This window comes from Gopherus flavomarginatus, chromosome 9 (assembly GCF_025201925.1).
Source record: "Gopherus flavomarginatus isolate rGopFla2 chromosome 9, rGopFla2.mat.asm, whole genome shotgun sequence".
In the NCBI taxonomy this organism is placed as follows: domain Eukaryota; kingdom Metazoa; phylum Chordata; order Testudines; family Testudinidae; genus Gopherus; species Gopherus flavomarginatus.
Genome location: NC_066625.1, coordinates 50,378,996 through 50,399,949, shown reverse-complemented (window position 1 = coordinate 50,399,949; position 20,954 = coordinate 50,378,996). Strand labels below are relative to the sequence as shown.

General features: G+C 40.8%; 1 protein-coding gene across 6 annotated transcripts in view; it reads right to left on the bottom strand.

Annotated features, from left to right (window-relative positions):
* The window catches only part of MYO9A (myosin IXA), a 566,016-nt gene that overhangs the window by 333,415 nt on the left and 211,647 nt on the right, over positions 1-20,954 (bottom strand). For all 6 annotated transcript variants that reach the window (XM_050968015.1, XM_050968016.1, XM_050968017.1 and 3 more), the window contains one exon: positions 722-1,635. In XM_050968015.1, the coding sequence (XP_050823972.1) occupies positions 722-1,564 (843 nt within the window). In that variant the 5' untranslated portion in view covers positions 1,565-1,635. The remainder of the gene's footprint in view (positions 1-721; positions 1,636-20,954) is intronic.

Here is a 20,954-nt window from a genome sequence, read left to right as displayed (position 1 = left end):
TGCCTTGTGTCAACCTAACTCTGTAGTGCAGACCAAACCTTAGGGACCAATTTCCAACTATGATCATGCACACACCTGAAGTGGAATGGGGACACGTGCAATCACTTAAAGAACTACTTGTCCAGCTCACTTAACTTTTTTCTTTACAAAAATTCTCATTTGGCAACCAACTACAGGTACACATTTTCTAGTATACATTATTTTTTCTGACAGATGGGAAAGGAAGAGCAAAGCTTCTAATTAAACACTTGTCAAAATCTTAGTACAAATTAGATTTGTATCAAAAAACCCCAATAAAGTTAACTGTAAACACTTACAATACTTTGAAAGCAACAATACCAATGCACTAGGTGCAGTAAACTCCATTTTTAAATCTTCCAGTAGTTAAGGCTGTTAATTCAAAGAAATTGTTTTGGGATCACTAAGATGTTTTATAAAATAAAATTCATGATTTTATAGCACCACTAAAGCATGCTAAAGTGAAAAAGCATGTTATTAATAAATGCATAAAATAACTGTTTACTGAATTTTTTCAAGGAAGTTAAAATTGTATTGTCTTTAAGAAGACACACACCTAAATTGTATTATTGTTAATAATATTGCAGTCTTGCTTACTATTATCATTTAGCAGACACTCCCAGTCTGGCAATATAAAATCAGGACTATTTGTTTTATAACGCATCAAAAAATAGTTGCATCACTATCATCATTTTAATCTTACCTCAAGCACTGGTCCAGCTCCAAGAATAATCTGTTCTACTCCACTAACAAATCCCTTCTGGCTGAGAGCAGTGAGGTGATGAATCAGAAAGTTTGTGCTCTGTGTTTTCCCTGACCCACTTTCTCCTGAAATCACAATGCACTGGTTCTTCCTGCGCTGAAGCATAGCATGGTAGGCCACATCAGCCACAGCATAAATATGGGGCTCCAGCTTTCCCAGCTGATGATTATCATACATTTTGACATACTTGGGATTGTAAATGGGGAGAAATTTGAATGGATTAATGACTATCAGAATGCTGCCTACATAGGTATAAATTTTTTCCTGCTTAAAGCGGTTTCTGAGATTTTCCAAGAGTGTTTTCTCATTTAAATCTGGTAAACTGCACAAATCATCATAGTCCTTCTGCTGTGGCTGAGGAAGGAATCCACGTTCCATCATCCTGCGACGCTCTTCTGTCACTTGTAACCAGGACTGTAGACTGCCATAATGAATAGACCCATCTAGATTCTTCTCCCTCAGAAGGAAGCGATAGTCTTCCCCACTCAGTCGGTTCTCCAGGGCCATGCGGGGCCACAACATCATGCGTTGGACAGGGCAGTCTGTAGGGTTGAGAATCCATTCCTCCCCACCAAACTCCTTCACCTCTGCTAGGACATAACATTTTGTTTTGTCGAGTTGGAGTTTATTAATGAGAGAGTCTATTACCTCAGCAGCTGTTGATGTTTTTCTGGCGGTAATAGGGCAATAGATGGTTCCTTCAGCAATGCTCCCAGGATATACGTGTAGTGTAAACTCACTGTCCTCAAAGCGTCGTCTTCCTCCAACATCATTTACATTCATATTGATCCCCTTCCCATCAGTACCTGCAGTGCATCTTTAGAACAGTCCAGTATGCTGTCATGACATCAACACTACAAAAATCAAGACAGAAATATTTTAGACTCCGGGTTTTCTTTTAGTAATAGGCATTTTAAAAATATTTACGCATATTGTATGAAAAGGTAAAGCAATCTAACAGCTAACTACCACTCTCATCATATTAAGATTTTACAAAAGGTAAATGATTATTCCTAAGTTTGACAATTGGAAAGAAAGCGGTTTTAAATATCATGATGTTTTCAAGAAAACGGCAGCCAGAAGACCTTTACTGTGCTAACGGTAACAATTTCAGACTCCATTCTAATCTGATAAACTCAGGGACTGATCACTTCATACTTTTGCAGTAATTACCAAGATTCTAAGATAGCAGGGGTTTGAAATTAAATCTCTAGTTTTAAACTAATGCATTCTATTATGGCTACAGTCAGTGAAGAAAGTCGTGTATTTTGAGTGGTACAGCTACTGAATGGACCTGAGCAACTGTGGTGCTCGCATGCCCAAAACAACTCATTCTATAAAACAGTTTACTTTTACAGATTAATTCACTTTTGAGAGTTCACACTTTCTGCATTCTCATTTTAAGATATTTAAACCAAACAGAGGGAATGTCATTTAATGTTTTTCCAGCTCACAACTATCCGTTCATCAGTTTACCCATATGTAAAAGGCATTTAAAAATACCTGCCTCATAAGGGTATAATGATACTCAATATCTGTTAAGACTTGAGATTTTGGGCAACTGTCATAATAACACAGCATTATTATTATTTTAAAAATTAAACAACTGCATCAAATACCTGCAATAAAGGAATATTCTAACCAGAAAAGAAACCATTTTCCTTATCAATCCAGAGGTTTTCCAAAACCACAACTCACAAGGTGCCATTCAAAGCAAAATAAGAGTATTTCATAATGTTTAGGTATTCTGGACACTGATGGGTTGTTCATAAGATTATTTGGAAGAATTTAGTTCCTCATTTTTCATGAGCTCTAATTTCACTCATAAAAACAAATATTGCAATGTTTACAGCTCAGACTATTAATGCAGTACCAAAGCAAAAATGAAAGCTAGTTTACTATTTCTGACATTATGCAAATACATTGCCACCAGGGCTGGCTCCAGCCTTTTTGCTGCCCCAAGCAGGATGGGGAGGGAAGCCACGATCGGCACTTCTACCGCCACCGCTTCATTCTTCAGCGACAATTCAGCAGCAGGTCCTTCCATCCGAGAGGGACCGAGGGACCCGCCGCCAAATTGCTGCCAAATCGCTGAACGTGCCGCCCCTTTCTGCTGGCGGCCCCAAGCACCTGCTTGCTGCGCTGGTGTGTGGAGCCGGCCCTGACTGCCACTATGGCAAATGGTATCAGTTTAGCAATACAGTGACTTGCCATAAGATGCCCAGAAATACAGATTTTGGTTAAAAATCCAATTACACAATGCCCAACAGTAAGCTAGGTGCTTTACAAAAAGGTAAGACTGCCAGTGGAGCAGAACTCCACCCCTCCCCCTCCCTGCCCTTGATACACCTTCTGCTCCCAGGTGAAGTAGCCAGTGGCTGGTGCAGGAGGCAACTTCAGGCAGCTGTGCTCCATCTTCGAAGCAACCCCCACAAGAAATTCTCAGCTGGGCTAGTTACAGCCAGAATCCAGTTCTCAACCTACCTCACTTCCACACCCTTTAAAAAAAAAAGTGGGGGGAGGAGCAGGGGGCAGAAGGGATTCATGTAAACTGTGCAAAAATCAAGGTCATGAATAGTTTGATTATCATGTAAAACAGGAGTGGGCAAACTATGGCCTACGGGCCACATCCGGCCCATGTGACCATCCTACCTGACCCCAAAGCTCCTGGCCCAGGAGGCTAGCCCCCAGCCCCTCCCCCCCGTTCCTCTTCCCCCGCAGCCCCAGCTCGCTCTCTCCGCCACTGGCGAAATGCTCTGGGCAGCAGGGCTGAGAGATCCTGGGGCAGTGCAGCTGCAGAGCCCGGCCTAACCCGGTCTCTGTGCTGTATGGTGGTGGTGGGGGCAGCACAGCATGGCTCCAGCCTGGCAGCACGGCTGTAGCACCACCAGGCACTGGTGCTGCAGGCAAAATGTTAAGGGAGCAGGGAGTAAGGAGGGTTGGAGAGAGGGCAGGAGAGTTCGAGGTGGTGATCAAGGGGCAGAGGTATGGGGAAATGGGGTTGAATGGAGGCAGGGGTTTGGTGCGGGGGGCAGTCAGGAAGGAGGGAGTTTGGATAAGGTGACAGTGGGCAGTCAGGGGCAGGGGTTCCGGGGGCAGTCAGGGGACAGGGAGGGGGTTAGGCAGGGGTCCCAGAGGGGCTGTCAGGGAACCGGGGGGGGGGAGATGAGGCAGGAGTCCAGGGGGGACCAGATAGGAAATGGGGGCCAGGCCACAACCCCCTCCCTTAACCAGCCCTCCATACAATTTTCCAAATCCAATGTGGCCCTCACTCCAAAAAGTTTGCCTACCCCTGATGTAATTTTTTTTTTTTTTTTAAAAGACCTAGCCCTGAGCATTCTCATCATGGTGTCCATTTTCTCTCATAAATTGCTTCAAACAGTGCTGAGGGTTACCAAAGTTCATAAAGCTAGCTCAACCCTTTTACTGCCCACTGGATACACAACCAAATTATTTGCAGCGACAGCATAGATACTAGCACTAATTTCTTAATGTGAATTTTTCCAGACAGAAAATGGGCGAGATTGCAAGCTGACAGCAGTTGAGTGGGTGTATGTTAGAGATTTTAATTATCTATAAAATGCATTCTAAAATCCTTTCATTCTTCAATTTATTTACAGTATTAACAGAGCTTAGCTCTAAATACTATGTGGTGTGCAGATTCTAATTCTATAGAAATTTATGTATTACACACACTAGCTGATTTCAAGGAAAACAAAATATTGACGAAGATAAAAATAATTCCTGAGTTTGTGGCATGCTGCCGGAAGCGTAATCAAGTATTTACTCACTCGTACATTTCCTTTCAGCACCACCCAAGATAGTCTCAATGTTATGTAATATGGGGCCATGGTCAGCCAGATGACACAGGCTGAGACTTTAGATTTTTCTGATGAGGTGCAGTACAAGAGTTACAGCCCAGAGGCTGGAGGGGGGATGGTAGTTTTAAGCAACCTTTATGCCCTCCCAATTCTGGGCTGCTCTGCAGCTCCTGGCATAGCAGATGACCTTAGGGCCCTGTCCGAAATACGGCAGCCTGTCCCTCACTGCCTCTGGGTTGCAGCACTGCTCAGGACTTCCACAGTCCTATGTGCTGCAACCCTGCCCTGACATGCCACTCCCACTCATATACGTGCTCCTGGCACACCTTCTACATCAGGATTCGTGAAAGTTCTTTAGAAGACATTTTTATGACTGTCTTCCTCCATTCCTGCACCAGGGGAATCTTAACCTATTGGATTTGAAGCTTAAAAGAGCCTCTCTACACCACTCCAGCCCTTTTACCTAGTATGAAGAGGACAAAGCAGAGGTGAGAATATCAACCACAGTGTCCATTTCCAATTTCGCCAATGACTTGACCTATGAGCTTGGGCAAGTTACAACCTCTGCCTCAGTTTATCACTGTGTAAAACAGGGAAATCTCCTACCTCACATTGGTGTTGGGGTGTTTAATTTATTAAAGTTCGTAAAAGGTTTTTGAGATCCTCTGATAGAAAGTACTGCAGAAATGCAAAGTATTATTTTATGCTGTATCTACTTATTCATCTCTAGTCAAATATTTCAGCAAGCGTGTACACTCCTAGATATGTGCTTGAAGAACAGAATAAATCAGTTTGTTCCTATGAAACATACTTGGCATGGAATCAAACAATATGCTAGGAGAGCTGTACACATTGCTTCAGGGCACACTCTATGAACTAGAAAGCACACACTGCTGGATTCCTTGGTTAGCTCTAATTTAAAAACAAACAAACAAAAAACAACAAATATACTTGCCAGTGGTAACTGTGTAAACAGTTTAAAAACAAACTCTCCGTTGGCAGTAATATTTGCCACTGGGGGCCGAGGAGAGGGAGTGTGTTTTCACATTACCTAACTCAAGGTAACTAAATCAAGCTAATATCCTAGTGAAGACAAGGCAGCTATTGTTTCCACACCAGTTAGCAGGTCACGTTAAGACTGGGGAAGCCTAGGGTTTACCTTGACTTGTAAACTCATGTGAAAACAAATTGCCTTGTCTTCACTAGGATTTTACCTCAAGTTAACACACTTTTCTTCCTAATGAAGACAAGGCCTTAGACAGAGCTGGGCAAACTACCGCCCACGGGCAACATCCAGCCTCAGGGACCATCCTGCCCAGCCCCTGAGCTCCTGGCCCAGGAGGCTAGGCCTGGCCCTTCCCTCGCTGTTTCCCCTCCCCCGTAGCCTCAGCTCGCTCGCTCCACTGTCGGCAAATGCTCTGGGCGGCAGGGCTGTGAGCTCTTGGGGCAGTGCAGCTGCAAAGCCCGACCTGATCCGGTCTCTGTGCTAAGTGCTCGCAGCGGCGGTGTGTCACAGCTCCAGCTGGGCCGAGCAGCTGTAGTGCCGCCAGTCACTGGTACTCCAGGCAGCGCAGTAAGGAGGCAGGGAGTGAGGGGGTTGGACAGAGGGCAGGGGAGTTCGGGGTGGTGGTCAGGGGGAGGGGTGTGGATAGGGGTTGGGGCGGTCAGAGGGCAACAGGAGGTTGAATGGGGGCAGAGGTCCAGGGAGGGCAATCAGGAAGATGGGAGGGTTGGATGGGGTGTCAGAGGGCAGTCAGGAGCAAGGCGTTCCAGGGACAGTCAGGGGACAGGGAGAAGAGGTGGTTGGATGGGGCAGGGGTCCCAGTGGGGCAATCAGGAATGAGAGGAGGGGTTTGATGGGGCGGCAGGGGTCCGGGGCGGAGTGGGGTCAGGGGCAGGGGGAATGGGGCAGGAGTCCGGGGGGGGGCAGATAGGAAGTGGGGGCCGGGCCACAACCCCCTCCCCTAACCGGCCCTCCATACAATTTACGAAACCTGATGCAGCCCTCAGGCCAAAAAGTTTGCCCATCCCGCCTTAGAAGCTCGACAAGTTCCACATAAACTATAACAAAGTCTGTAAGAGCTCTCATCCTCCCCTCGTTGGCCTCAAGACAACTTTTGTTCACTTGTAGATATGCACTTTTCCATCACTGGTAATTATTAAATCAAGATTGGATTATTATTTTTTTTTTAGAGATATGCTCTAGCTCAAAAGGAATTATTTTGGGGAAGTTCTATGGCCTCTGTTATACAAGGGGTCAGACTAGATCACAGTGATCCCTTCTGGCCTTGGAATCTATGAATGAATTTAAGCGCTGTATAGCTGAGCTACAGTATCAGAACCTGAAAAGTTTGGCAGATTACAGAGCAAAGAACTGATCCTGTGGACTGCAAAAATACCAGCAACCTTGGAATTGTACCTTTGTAGAGTCCGTTTCGCTGTGCTACTTTTAAAGCTAGAAGCATCCAATGAAATTCTAATTTAGCAATATACAAGAGAGAAGTCAACTGGTTTGCAACACTTTTAAAGTGACAGAATTGTACAAACCCCAGAAATAGTATCAGATACATGCACTCATGTTCTATCAGATGATAGAATTTAATATTTGTAAATAGTGCCAGAAATGTTTTAGGGATATATTATTTTAGGTCAGTGGACTGTTTGCAAAGTTAAGTTATTTGCAAAGGGTCTTCCACAATCATTGGTGTATGTCAACAAAGTTTAACTATACCATGCAAAGAACCTCTCAATGTTTGGTCTGTCTCCCTGGATTTTAAAAACACCCTTTTTTTCCAAAGCATACTAGAAGGAATACTATGATAAAATGTGAATAATCCATGCAAAGGAAAATAGTCATTACTTTCACAAGTTTAAAAGCATAGCAGTAATCCTCTAGAGCAGTTGTCACCAACTGGTCGATCGCATCGACTGGTCGATCCTGGAGACTATTCCAATCGATCACAATTTCTGGCTACAGCGGGACTGCCGCTAAGGCAGGCTCCCTGCTGGTCCCAGCTCCATGTCACTCCCAGAAGCAGCCAGCACGGCCCTGTGAAAGGGGGGGGCAGGGGTCTTCGTGCGCTGCTCCTGCCTGCAAGCACCACCCTCACAGCTCCCATTTCCCAGGAATAGGGAACTGTGCCCAATGGGAGCTGTAGGGGCGGTGCCTGCAGAGAGAGCCAGTGCACAGAGTCACATGCACCCCCAGGGACTGCCAGGGTATGTTAGCCCCTTCTGGGAGCAGCATGGGGCCAGGGCAGGCAGCAAGTAGCCCCACTGCGCTGACAACAACTGGGAGCTGCCCGAGATAAGTGCTACCCGGTAGGAGCCTGCACCTCAACCCCCAGCCCTGACCCCACCTCCCAGAACCAGCACCCCATACTCCCTCCCGCATCCCAACACTCTGCCCCAGCCCGGAGCCCCATCCTGCACCCAAACTCCCTCCCAGAGTCAGCACCCCCTCCTGCACCTCAACACACTGCACCAGCCCAGAGCCGCCTCCTGCACTTAAACTCTCAGAGTTTGCACCCCTCAGCCCCTCCTGCACCCCAATCGCCTTCCCCAGGCTCAACCCAGAGCCCCCTCCCACACTCTGAACCCCTCAGCCCCAGCCCAGAGCCTGCAACCCCTCCAGAACCCCAACTTCCTGCCTGGTGAAGGTGAGTGAGGTGGGGGAGAGCAAGCAACGGAGAGCGGAGGGATGGAGTCAGCAGGGCAGGGCTTCAGGAAAGGGGCAGGGCCTCGGGGAAGGGCGGCGGGAGATCTTGGGTTGCACTTAAATTCAAAAAGTGATCTTGTGCAAAGGTTGGAGACCACTGCTCTAGAGAAAGGTTGAGTTATCAAAATGAATATTGCCCAAGCAGGTGGCAATATTGTCTGTAGTACCCTGACTGATACATTTTAAAGTATATCTTTGCCTTTGGATATGTATATTAAAATGATAAAGATATGAAAAGATAAATTAAGACAAGATTCGATACTGCATTATCGATGAACACTGGCTTTATATATTCCCCATGTACTTTACCTGAGAACTTTTAGTAATGCCATGTGCTTTAAGAACATTTAGTAGAATTTTCAACAAACATCCCAGTACTCCAAAATAAAAATATATCCATGTGGATGAAGAAAACAGCAACTTACTTTTACAGACTCATAAATGAGACTTAATGAATCAGTACAGATGTGTCTATACCAAACATGCTGCAGCTTATAAGATTAGGATAGCTTTACACCTAAGATTTCTTTCAACTGCTACACCAACCTACTGATCTTTGAGGAGGATAAAGGAGAGAATAGAAGTGCCCTGATTTCATTGGAGATAGAAATCTAACCACAGCCTATAGATCTTGTGGCAGTCAAAGGAGGAACGCCCATGTTTAGTTTTGGAAGCTCTGGTCATTATTTACCTATTTGTGGACTTTATGCACCTGTTTAAGAATGGACTTTCACGATATAGAAAGCTTATAAGAGGACAAGATTTTAAACAAGATTTATAACAAAAAATGTCATTTGATCAAACACTTATTAAATTCCCCTTGAAATTATTATACATATTGAAGTTTGAATAAGAATTCTTGCCCACCTATCCGAACCTTTTTGCTTAGGTTTGCAATTAAGTCACAATTCTGTGCTTGGGACATTACAGAAAATGACATGCAACTTAATATAGTAATACAAATTCTGCATTATGGCCTATTATAAAATTAAGTAGATTGAGAAGATGGGTTGGGAACATTCAAGCCTTTATTAAAACATAATTTATATTAAATTATTAGCAAATTGACCAGAAACATTTTAGGAGCAAGTGACAATTACAAATTTATTAATGTTATAATATAATGAATGCAAATCAAAATGGATTTATGGAAAATAGATCCTATCAAATTAACTTGATATCTTTTTTGATGAGATTACAAGTTTGGTTGAAAAAGGTAACAGTGTTGACGTAATATACCTACACTTCCATAACCTACATTTGGTAAAGTGTGACATTTTAATTAAAAAATTAGAATGAAACAAAATGGAACACATTAAATGAATTAAAAACTGACTCAGGTAACTGTAAACATGGAATCATCATAAACGCAGGTATCCAGTGGTGTCCTGAAGAGACTAGTTCCCAGTTTTTAATCAATGACTTGATCAACGATACAGTTTGCAGATAACACAACAATTGCAAGAGTGGTAAATAATGAAGAGGGCAGGTCAGTGACACAGAGAGATTGCTTGGTAAACTGGATGTAAGCAACCAATATGTGTTTTAATACAGTTAAATGTAATAGTATTAATCTAGAAAAAAAGAATGCAGCCCATACTTACAAGATGGGGGAGTCCATCCTGGAAAGAAGTAACTGTGAAAAAGATTTGGGGATCTGACTGCCAGAAGCTGGGACTGGATGACAGGATCACTGAAAAACTGCCCTGTTCTGTTTATTTCCTCTGAAGCATCTGGCCCTGGCTGCTGTTGGAAGACATGATACTGGGCTAGATGGACCATTAGTCTGACCCAGTAAAAACATAAGAATGGTCATATGTTACCAACTAAGCTGAGTAACTGGTGCAACCTATGTTGGAATACTGTGTCCAGTTCTAGTGCCCACAATTCAATAAAGATGTTGATAAACTGGAGTGGGTTCAGAGAAGAGCCATGAGAATGATTAAAGGATTAAGTGGCAGCTAGCACATCCCTCAGCCCGCGCCACTTCCCGCAGCCCCCATTGGCCTGGAGCGGCGAACTGCAGCCAGTGGGAGCCGCGATTGGCCAAACCTGCAGACACGGCAGGTAAACAAACCGGCCCGGACCGCCAAGGTACTTACCCTGGCGAGCAGCGTGCCAAAGGTTGCCAATCCCTGGACTAGATGATCACAATGGCCCCTTCTGGCCTTGGAATCTGTGAAAGTTTCTCCAAATACGAATGCATGTGTTGTGCATCTATTTGGTATGTAAATAGTATCAGTGTTTACAGACATATTGTACCATAAGCTTTAATAACTGACAAGCTTTTCCATTCTTAAACCCTGGTAGGAAATGAAATTTTTCAAAGGACAAAAACAAATGCTAACAGTACTGAATTTATGTACTAAATGTTTCTGTTGTAGGAAGAGCAGAATTTTTAAACAAGTGTTTTTAAAAATAAGAGTGATGTAGGATGCTAATTATTTTGACAATTACCTGTTGTAAGGTAAATATAGCTTGGTTAAAATGCTAAGTTACACCCCAGAGCTAGGTAATTTTCTGAAGATGAAAAGCCAAGCCCTGTTACTAATTAGCGTAACAGGACATTACAGGTCTCATCACTCACACTCCATGAGGTGGGAGCATTGCAGCGGTAGTATGCTTGGCCCTCAGGGGAAGTCTCTCACTCATCACACTGCAAGGACCACTCTGGCTTATGAAAGAGAAGTTTCCGACTTTTCTCCAGGTATGAAGAGGACTTCAAATGGCACAAATGACAAAAAGAGATGGCCACTGTAGGCACCATTCCATGTTTGTTCATGAGGAATCCCTTTCCTCTTCAATTTGTGACACCTGCAGCTTGAAATCACCAGAGCTAGGCTACATCTACACTTAAATCTGTAGCACAGCTGCAGTGCTGTAGCAAATCCACCTCCTCGAGAGGTGGTAGTTAGGTTGACAGACACTGGATGGCTAAAAAAGGAGAAGAAACTAGTGTAAAGATTGGGGCTGATGAAGGAAGACTGCTGGAAGAGAAATTCTCTTTACTTGATTGACTTAGGGCTGGTCTACACTGAAAACTTACATTGGCACAGCTACATCTCTCAGAGGTATGAAAAATCCACACCCCTGAAAGATGTAGCTACGCCAGCCTAAGACCCAGTGTAGATACTGCTTAAAATACATGATGTGACAAAAAGGAGAAAGAGTCAATTAAGCAAGGACTAGTGAAGCATCTCCCCTCCAAGAAAAAAATATAGAATCCTCCCATTATTGAACCTCTAATCTACATTAAATTTAATGGGAGTCCGGAACACTTATCCACCAATATATTACAACAGATGCTCTGACTGATAGAATAGGAACAGGTTAGGACAAATAATTCCTTAAAGCTTAACAGAAAATGTTACATAGTTGTCATGAAAATTCAAACACTTATAAAAACTAAGAAAAATCTGTTACCATAAACACATTTTGCTGCTCTAACTTACATTAGTTTAGGAAATTCTCCCCCACAATATTTTGTGATATAACATAACAGAAGTGCAAACACTGCTGAACTCATCACTGCTGTTGCCTCAAGTATAAGGGGAAAAAAAGCCAACCTTTTGCCATCAATGCTGTTGCTAGATTGAGTCATTTGCTGGTAAGTGCATAGCATGTGCTAACACTGTAGGGAAGGAAATCTGGAGCTTTTCCTGTGCCATTGTTTCTCTCGTCTCTAGGCAAGGAAAGGTTACTTAATCTATCAACAAGGAAGCCCATGAGAACTGGCAAGTCTCAGGTTTCAATATACTAGAGTATGATTATGCACAGCCTTGTTTACAAGACACTTAATTTAATGATTTACATGCTGTTTTTGTTATGTACCCATTTTTTATGTACACGTTTTTATTGTGTACCCATTTTTTTTCTAGTGTTCACCATGTTGTTCTCCCTAACCTATTCTTCTAATGGTACTAATACTATTAAAATTAAGCATCTGTCAGGGTTTTCATTACAATCTTTGTTTTCAGAAATGTACAACTGGTAACACTTCTCCTAAAATTAACCTAACTTAAAATGGTTCATAGAATAATCAGGGTTGGAAGGGACCTCAGGAGGTCATCTAGTCCAACCTCCTGCTCATTTTTACCCCAGTTCCCTAAATGGCCCCCTCAAGAATTGAACTCACAACCCTTGGTTTAGCAGGCCAATGCTCAAACCACTGAACTAACCCTCCCCCTTCACTTTGGGTATTACCTTTTATTCATTTTAAAACTGTTCCTTTTAAAATCTCTGGACTCACCTTTTCTCTAAAATTACAAGTAAAAAAAGCACCCAATGTTTGTAAGAACAGGTTAGAGAAACATCTGTCAGGGATGGTCTAGATCAGTGTTTCTCAACAATTGGTCCGTGAACCAGCGCCGGTCCCTGAAATCTCTCACACAGTTTAGGAAAGCAGCAAACCAGTCCCCGTTCTCAAAAAAGTTGAGAAACACTAGTCTAGCTAATACTTAGTCCTGCCTCAGCACTGAGGACTGGACTACGTGACTTCCTGATGTCCCTTCCAGCCCTACATTTCTATTACTCTAATTTACTTTCTCTATATCATGTTTGCACCTATTCAAGTAGACAGTAAGCTAGATAAACATATATTTTAGACCTAGGTTTTCATCTCTTCTCATTGGAAGTTTTTTTTATTACTTTAATTTTTGTTGTCCTTCTCTGGACTTTTTCCATTTCTATGTCCTTTGCGAAATGCAGAAAACAGAACTAATACTGCATTCAAGGTGAGGGCATACATTTGTACATCGATCTGTACTTTACATCTCAAGTTTCTTCTGTTAAAAAAGCCCAGGAATACATAAATGTTGTTACTGTACTTACATATAACAATATATTGTTTGCAGATACAACTTTAAAGTGGAAAGGTATTTTCACAGTCAGTAATGCATCTTGAAACTAGTAATAAATAATCCCATCTTCAAAAAGAGTGAAATCAATTACTTTAAGTATAGTTTATGTCAAACCGCTTGCATCTGTGCAGAGCGTATGCTTCAGCAACAATTTCTGATGGAATAAAATCAAAGAAATACAAAAAGTAGATGGGCTGGGACCACACATGTTAAAAGGAACAGAACAGGGCAAGTGTGCCAGATGCACCTGTATATATCTTTCAATAGTTAACTGAGTAATCTAAAGCTGCATCACAATGTGTTTACATTCAGACATACCCTACAGAAAACAATGAGTGCAATAAAATGAGTATGTAGAATATACAATTTATTTGAACTGTGTAACATGCCAATTCAAATCAGTAATCCAAAACTTGCATTCTCTGTTGGCACAACCATTCTGCTGCCAAACAAATGACAAGGGAAAGTCCAAGGTAATATTTCTATCTACTTCTAGAGACCACTAGAGCATACTCAATTCCAGAAAGATGAACCAAACCCGGGATTCTAGAGTTTCAATATTCCTCTGTTGTCCAGTCAATAGCTGTGAATACCACTGGCAAAATGCGTATCCCTTCCAATTCTAATGGCTGGTCCACATAAGGCTAATGGCCTATTACTTCTGCCAGTTACTCAGCTTAATTGGTAACATAAGAATATAAGAATGGCTATACTGGGTCAAACCAATTATCCATCTAGCCCAGTATCCTGTCTTCCAACAGCAGCCAGGGCCAGATGCTTCAGAGGGAATGAACAGAACAGGGCAATTTTTCAGTGATCCATCCCCTGTCATCCAGTCCCAGCTTCTAGAAGTCAGAGGCTAATTTACAGTACCACCTCAGAGTTATGAACACCAGAGTTATGAACTGACCAGTCAACCACATATCTCATTTGGAACCAGGAGTTCGCAATCAGGCAGCAGCAGAGAGACACACAAAGAGCAAATACAGCACATTACTGCGTTCAGTGTAAACTATTAAAAATAAAGGGAAAGTTTAAAAAAGATTTGACCAGGTAAGGAAACTGTTTCTGTGCTTGTTTCATTAAATTAAGATGGTTAAAAGCAACATTCTTCTTCTGCATAAAGTTTCAAAGCTGTATTAAGTCAATGTTCAGTTGAAAACTTTTGAAAGAACAACCATAACGTTTTGTTCAGAGCTATGAACAACCTCCATTCCCGAGGTGTTCATAAGTTTGAAGTTCTACTGTATCCCCTTCTCCGTAGAGTCTGGGTAAGAACATGGAATATCTAGGGCTAGTCTACATGGTGTGTTAGCACACAACAGCTGGGATGTAAATTCTAGTGCACACCAGCGCGTCGTGAGCTAATTGTCTGCGTGGACCCTGCTGATACACACTAAAAGTTCCTAAGTTCCCAAGTACACACAGACGTAGTGCCATTTCAAACAGTACTATGTTAATGCACAGTCAGGAACTTTTAATGTGAGCCAGCAAGGTCTAGACAATTAGTGCACGACACTCTGGTGCACACCAGAATTTACACACCATCTGGCGCAAGCCAATACACCAAAACAAGCCCTCAGATCAAGTTTTGTACAAGAAGAACTCACTAGAAAACAGTTGAGCCATTTAGTACATTCACGTTTTAAAAGTCTACGTTCTTAACAAAATTAATTAATTTTTCCTAGACTGAAACCCTTCAAAAAGAGTGAATTTTATACTCAAGTTATATATTTCTGAAACAATATAAAAACAGTGGCTACATAATACTTACAAAATCAGTAAAACAGAGAAACTTAAAGCCATATCCAAGGCTTTTAAAATGTGTTTACCATTCAGTAATTATGCAAATGCTAATTCAGAAATGTTTCAGAGTTTTTCTTGAGAGGAATCCTTAAGATGAAAACAAATGCCGCAATGAGTGTTTTTGAATGCTAAAATAATCAGACCAATCCTTTCTTAATTTATTATTAATTTCCAATTAGCCTTTATTTCAGTCTCCACAACTATTTCCCACCAATGATGCAAGCAGAGAAAGGCATCATGGTCTTGTTACAGTTCTCATGCCAAGTTTTGTCTAACATGCTCTATTCCAGGAACAGTTTAGCTCTGTTTTATAGCCGGAACTAAACTTTCAATCTAACCACACATCCATGAATAAGAAGTACATTAATGTAACAGACACAAACTTTTACTAACTTAACCTAAAAAACTAAGATATCTAAAAGTAACTACCTTGAAGAGGTCTGACTTTCCAAAGTATGGACAATCATTCAAAGTCAAGTGCTTTCAACATGCATCAAAATTTGCACTCCCAAGAACTAAGCCACTCAAAACTCATTACTTTTAAAAAACTTAACCCAACTTAATACTTATTGTTTTTTCATATAAATACTTCTACAGGACGATCCGCACCATTTAATAGGACAGTACATTTTTATCAAAAACAAAAGGGACAGTAGTCTACTCAAATAATCATGCTCCTGATTTCTTACAGTAACAGAAAAGGAGATTTGGGTTGTACCTTGTAAATTGCATTGGGGGGGGGTTGGTTTGGTTGGGTGTTTTTTTTTTTTTTTTTTACAAAAACCATAATCACAATGGAATCTGGGCTGCTGCTTCTTGTTTGAGAGTAACAAAGCAATACTCTCTAGCCTGTTAGCTTTTTAACCATAAGCAACTGTTCTGGATCATTATAATAACAGCCTTGTTCCAGAATCTTGTCTACAGTTTCCAGAAGAGGATTGAAATGTTGACAAACGCAACTAAGTGGACCAATTTGTACGAAGTTAATAGATATTATAATGTAGTTAATAGTTAAGAAAAAAACCCACAGACTCAAAAAAAGCTTTTAAAAAGCTGTGCTAATTTAATACAGCATTTAAGAGCTTCTTAGGTAATGCATCCTATTAATATCAATTCTATCAAGACACTTTCACTTTAATAATTAACAAAGCTGCATTATTAGAATAAGATGTACCTCTTTTTCTGAAAGCTTACTCAACTCAGGTAATTTAAAAGATAGCTATTTATGTATAACAAGAAAACATGAATTAAAATCTAAACATTCAGGCACTCTGAAATTTGATATTGAAAGTTTTGTTCATAAATGCAGCAGTTCCCTACATGATATTTCTGATAACTGCAGGAGTTATGTAAAATGAAAAAAAGTGAAATATTTGGGGTTTTGTCCTTTACAGTGTGTGAATGTCTCAGACATTTCTATTTTTATTTGTTTACATTTTATATTCATCTCTTTGTTGGAGGACTGTAGCAAGAATGCGACCTTGTCTACAATAGGATTTTTTTTTAAATCCTATTGGTTGAACCAGTGTTAGCAACAGTGGGAACTGTAATACAAACAAGATTACCTTGGCTGGTAGCATTTTTATTACCATTTCAACTAAATCTCCTTTTCAATTGGTTTAAACTAACAGTAATGAAAATGTTGAACAGTATCAGTCTTGGCTAAATTAGAGAGAGTTAAGCGGTCACTGGAATTATAGTTCTTTAGCATCAGAAATATGTACTTTTTTAAAAAAATTGCTTGTGTGTGTAACAGCAGAAACATCAATCAATAAAATCACCAATGAAAAATATAAAATTTCAATATTGCAATGTGAACACTTGATATAAAAAGGTATATTTGTCTTCTGTTTGAAGATAAGCAGCAGCATCTCTTTTGCTTTTTCAACCACGACAAAAGTGAATTAATTCCAAACTACCAAACTACTAATCCATAAGCCCATTTTCACACCATCATTGGGATAATCTTACCCTTCTTAGAGTGTGGAAAAAGCCAATCAACCTGCTGAAGCGGCTCAGGGAAATGCAGATCTCAGCCAGACAAGTGCTTCAGCTACTGAGAATCACAATCTCTATGAACAAGTTGGTGCAGTGGACCAGAGAGCACTCCCATCATCACAAGAGCTTTCCGGACTTAACTGAGCCTCAGAGATGAGCTTCAGGCATCCATTCTTCTCAGTGCAGCCATTAGACAGTCTCCTCAGTGCACAGAAATTCCAACCAAATCTACTGAATGGCATGGCTGCAAGAATCACTATGAAAAGTCCTCAGTAGAAGCAGCCTTGGGGATGTGGAGACCAATATTTTTCTCCAGAAATCCTCAAGAGACATGGTCCAGAAAAAAAAAGGAAGCATATCAACATCCTCAAGCCCAGAGCAGCGAGAAAGCAGTTTTGGTCTCATACCAACAACCTGCAGGAAAAGGGGGAGTCCACATAGAGCACTACACAAGCGAGTGCTCTTTTAGAATGGGTGGGAAAGGAATTTAGCTTAAAAAGTAACTCACATGGCAAGAATCCTCAATTTACAGGCACACTGTTAAGTGAAACCATCAGTCTCAGTCAGTGGTCCCTGACCAGGATAGTCATGGCTCAATCTGAGCGAGCCTTGAAGTGGATCTCTGCTGCCTTTTCAAAAAACCAAAAATTTGCCAGAAAACCAGCGCCATATTCAGAAACCTCCATGCCTGGGCAGCAAATACATGGTCCATCGGATGATCAGTGCACCATTTTATACTTTGATCCCCTTTTCCCTGGTTTCCCCAAGTGTTCTGAGAAAGGTAAAGACAGTCTGAGGATTGCTAATACTAGTGGCTCCTAACTGTCCTCACAGATCATGGTACTCATCTCCTTGATAATGCAGCCGAAAAAAACCAAAATATATCTATACTTCAGGAAAACAAAACCACAGTATTTTCTTCATGAGTCTTCTGATAAAATTTAGATATTTTTTTCACATCTTAGCTCATAGAGAGCCACCTCTCTAAGATCTGCCATAAACTGTTACAGTTCATTTGGAGAATGTCTACACCAGGAAAATGCATAAAGTCACACACTAACTAATACGTTAAACACTACTTTTCCCTTATGTTGGACAAGGACAGTCATGTGGAGAAACATTAGTTCTAGGATAATCATGACAGTTAACAGGGAGCGTTGACTAAGCCAATTTTACTTTTTGCCATAGCATATGAATCTGAATTCATGTTGCATTTTATTGGTGACCACAGACTCACATGCTTACTGGAGTTTTGTTGAATAACTTGTCAACTGTGAATTGCAATATAATAATTCGGAGGGGGGATGTTTGTTTTAAAAAGACAGTACTGTAATCTAATCCTCAAGTAAACTTTCTTTTAATCCTGAGAATTTTTTTGCTCTTCAGAATGTGAAAATTGATGGGGTTTTTAAAATTAACTTTGATATATTAGTTGTAATTCTCAATCTCAGTTTTACATTTTAACTTTAAACACTGAGGAACAAATATTTAATACTGGGCTCTTCAATCGAGTAGAGAAAGGTATAATATGATTCAATGGCTGGAAGCTGAAGACAGACAAATTTAGATTGGAAATAAGGTGTACATTTTTGACAGTGAAGATAATTAACCATTGGAACAACTTACCAAAGTTTGTGATGGATTCTCCATCACTGACCATTTTAAAATCAAAATTGGATGTTTTGGGGAAGTTCTATGGCCTGTGTTATACAAAAGATCAGATAAGATGATCACGGTGGTCCCTTCTGGCCTTGGAAGCTATGAACTACTGCAGTTTCAAATGGACACAAACATGTCATCACTTGATTTTCTCAATTTACATAAAGCACTTTTAAAGAAGCTATGTTTCATCCCAGAATGCTGCATTTCCAGTGGAAGATAAAGTGATTTTTTAATATAAATTGTCAAGTACAAATATTACCGTCTAAGTGGTAGGTGGGTAGTTTTTTGTTTGTTTGTTTTTTAAATAAAATTGATGTGAGTGACAAAAGTTGTTTTACTTCTTCCAATAACTATTTGATTACAAAGCATAAGTCAGGTGATCAGCCAGGATGAAAAGAAATCTCAGCCATGAATATTGAGTCATCTGCAGATATGAATTTGAATAATTTAACAGTGAACTCCAAATGCTAACTAACCAAAATAGAACTTTTAAACATTTATATAATACCATTAAGGCTGCACGGAGGAAAAAGTATTGCATTAATTCTCAGCTAATCTTTCCAGCACAAGGCAATGAATTAATTTTAATACAATCCATACTGTATTGTATTTTTGCTTGACAGTTCTAGTGACAGTTCAGTTGCAGCACTGATGTAAGTTTTGGTTATTGAGAAGGCTTCACAAACTTTAAAAACAGCATTTGACACCAAGCTACAAAGCATCTGCAGAGGGCTACACAGAATTAATTCCACCTCAAGGTTCTAGTGAGAAAGAACACTCAAATTTTACTCTCGTGATATATAAAGTTACCTAGCATTCCTCTGAAGGAATTCTTTCCTTGTAACTCACTGCTGATCATCTATAGCCTATACATGATTCATTCACATGCACAAAAGCTTTCATATGGGTCCATTATGACTGTTCTCATTGTGTAAGAAAACAGGCATTATGAAAGCAACAAGTTTAATACAAAAAGTTTCTATTCTGATAGTATCTAGTATAACTACTTGGGGTCAAGATTCCCAAAAGAAAAGCATTAAACAAAAGGAACTTCAAAATAAAATAAGTATACTGGTATCCATATTTTCTAGATGAGTGATGGCAACATTTGGATTTCAAACTTCTGCTTATTACAGCTGAGCCAAGCCAGTATCAATTATATTTGCACAACATATTTTTATGTACTTGTATTTATTATTTTCACCTCTTACTGTTTCAAACTCAAGCACCTCATAAGTAAGGCTGTGATTCATTCGCGGAGGTCACGGAAGTCACTCCCCCGCCTCAGCAGCAGCGGGGCGCCGGGCCGCTTCCCCCCCAGCAGAAGTCTTCAGGAGCACCCCTCTCCCAGCACGTAAGATTTAGTCACAGGTATTTTTAGTAAAAGTCATGGACAGGTCAGGGGCCATGACTTTATGTTTATTGCCCATGACCTGTCCATGACTTTTACTAAAAATACCCGTGACTAAACGTAGCCTTACTCAAAAGGTAAAGAAAATATTTATTTCAACACTGACTGCCATATAGCCAAAGAAAAAATTAACCATAGATTTGTTTTCCTTCGTTACAAAACTGTTGGATTAATACACATTACATCTTAACCACACATTTTTCAGGCCAGAAAGGATAATTATAATAATCTATTCTGACCTCCTGCATAACACAGGCCACAGAACCTCACCCAGTAATTTCTATATCAAGTCCATAACTTTTGTTAGCACTACAGCATATTTTTTAGAAAGACATTCAGTCTTGATTTAAAGATTTCAAGGGATGATGAATCCAATACATCCCTAGGCTAACTATCCACTCTTTTTAAAAAAAAGAGTGCTTAAAACTCCAGGATTAAAACCATGGTTGACAACTATGCATTAACCTTTAGATGATCGCGACCAATCATTCTGGCCTTAGTCTGACCTCCTGCACATTGCAGGCCACAGAACCTCACCCCACTCCTGTAATAGACCCATAATATTTGGCTGAGTTAGTGAACTTGTCAAATCAGGATTTAAACACTTCAAATTTCAGAGAATCCACCATTTACCCTAGTTTAAACCTACAAGTGATCTGTGCCCCACAAAGAGACCAAGACTGCTCAACTCTAGAGTAAGGTAGTCTACCACAGCAGGGTTATTGGTAGAAAATTGCCCACCTCCACCCTGCATTGAAATATCAGGACACAGCAATATCAATTGGAGCTTTTTGCATACAAGGATTGCAGTATCTTACTGCCATGTACATTGCTTGAGCTCTTGTGGAATGAGTTCTTATCCATGAGAAGGGGGGAAATTAGACAGCTGGGGGGAAAT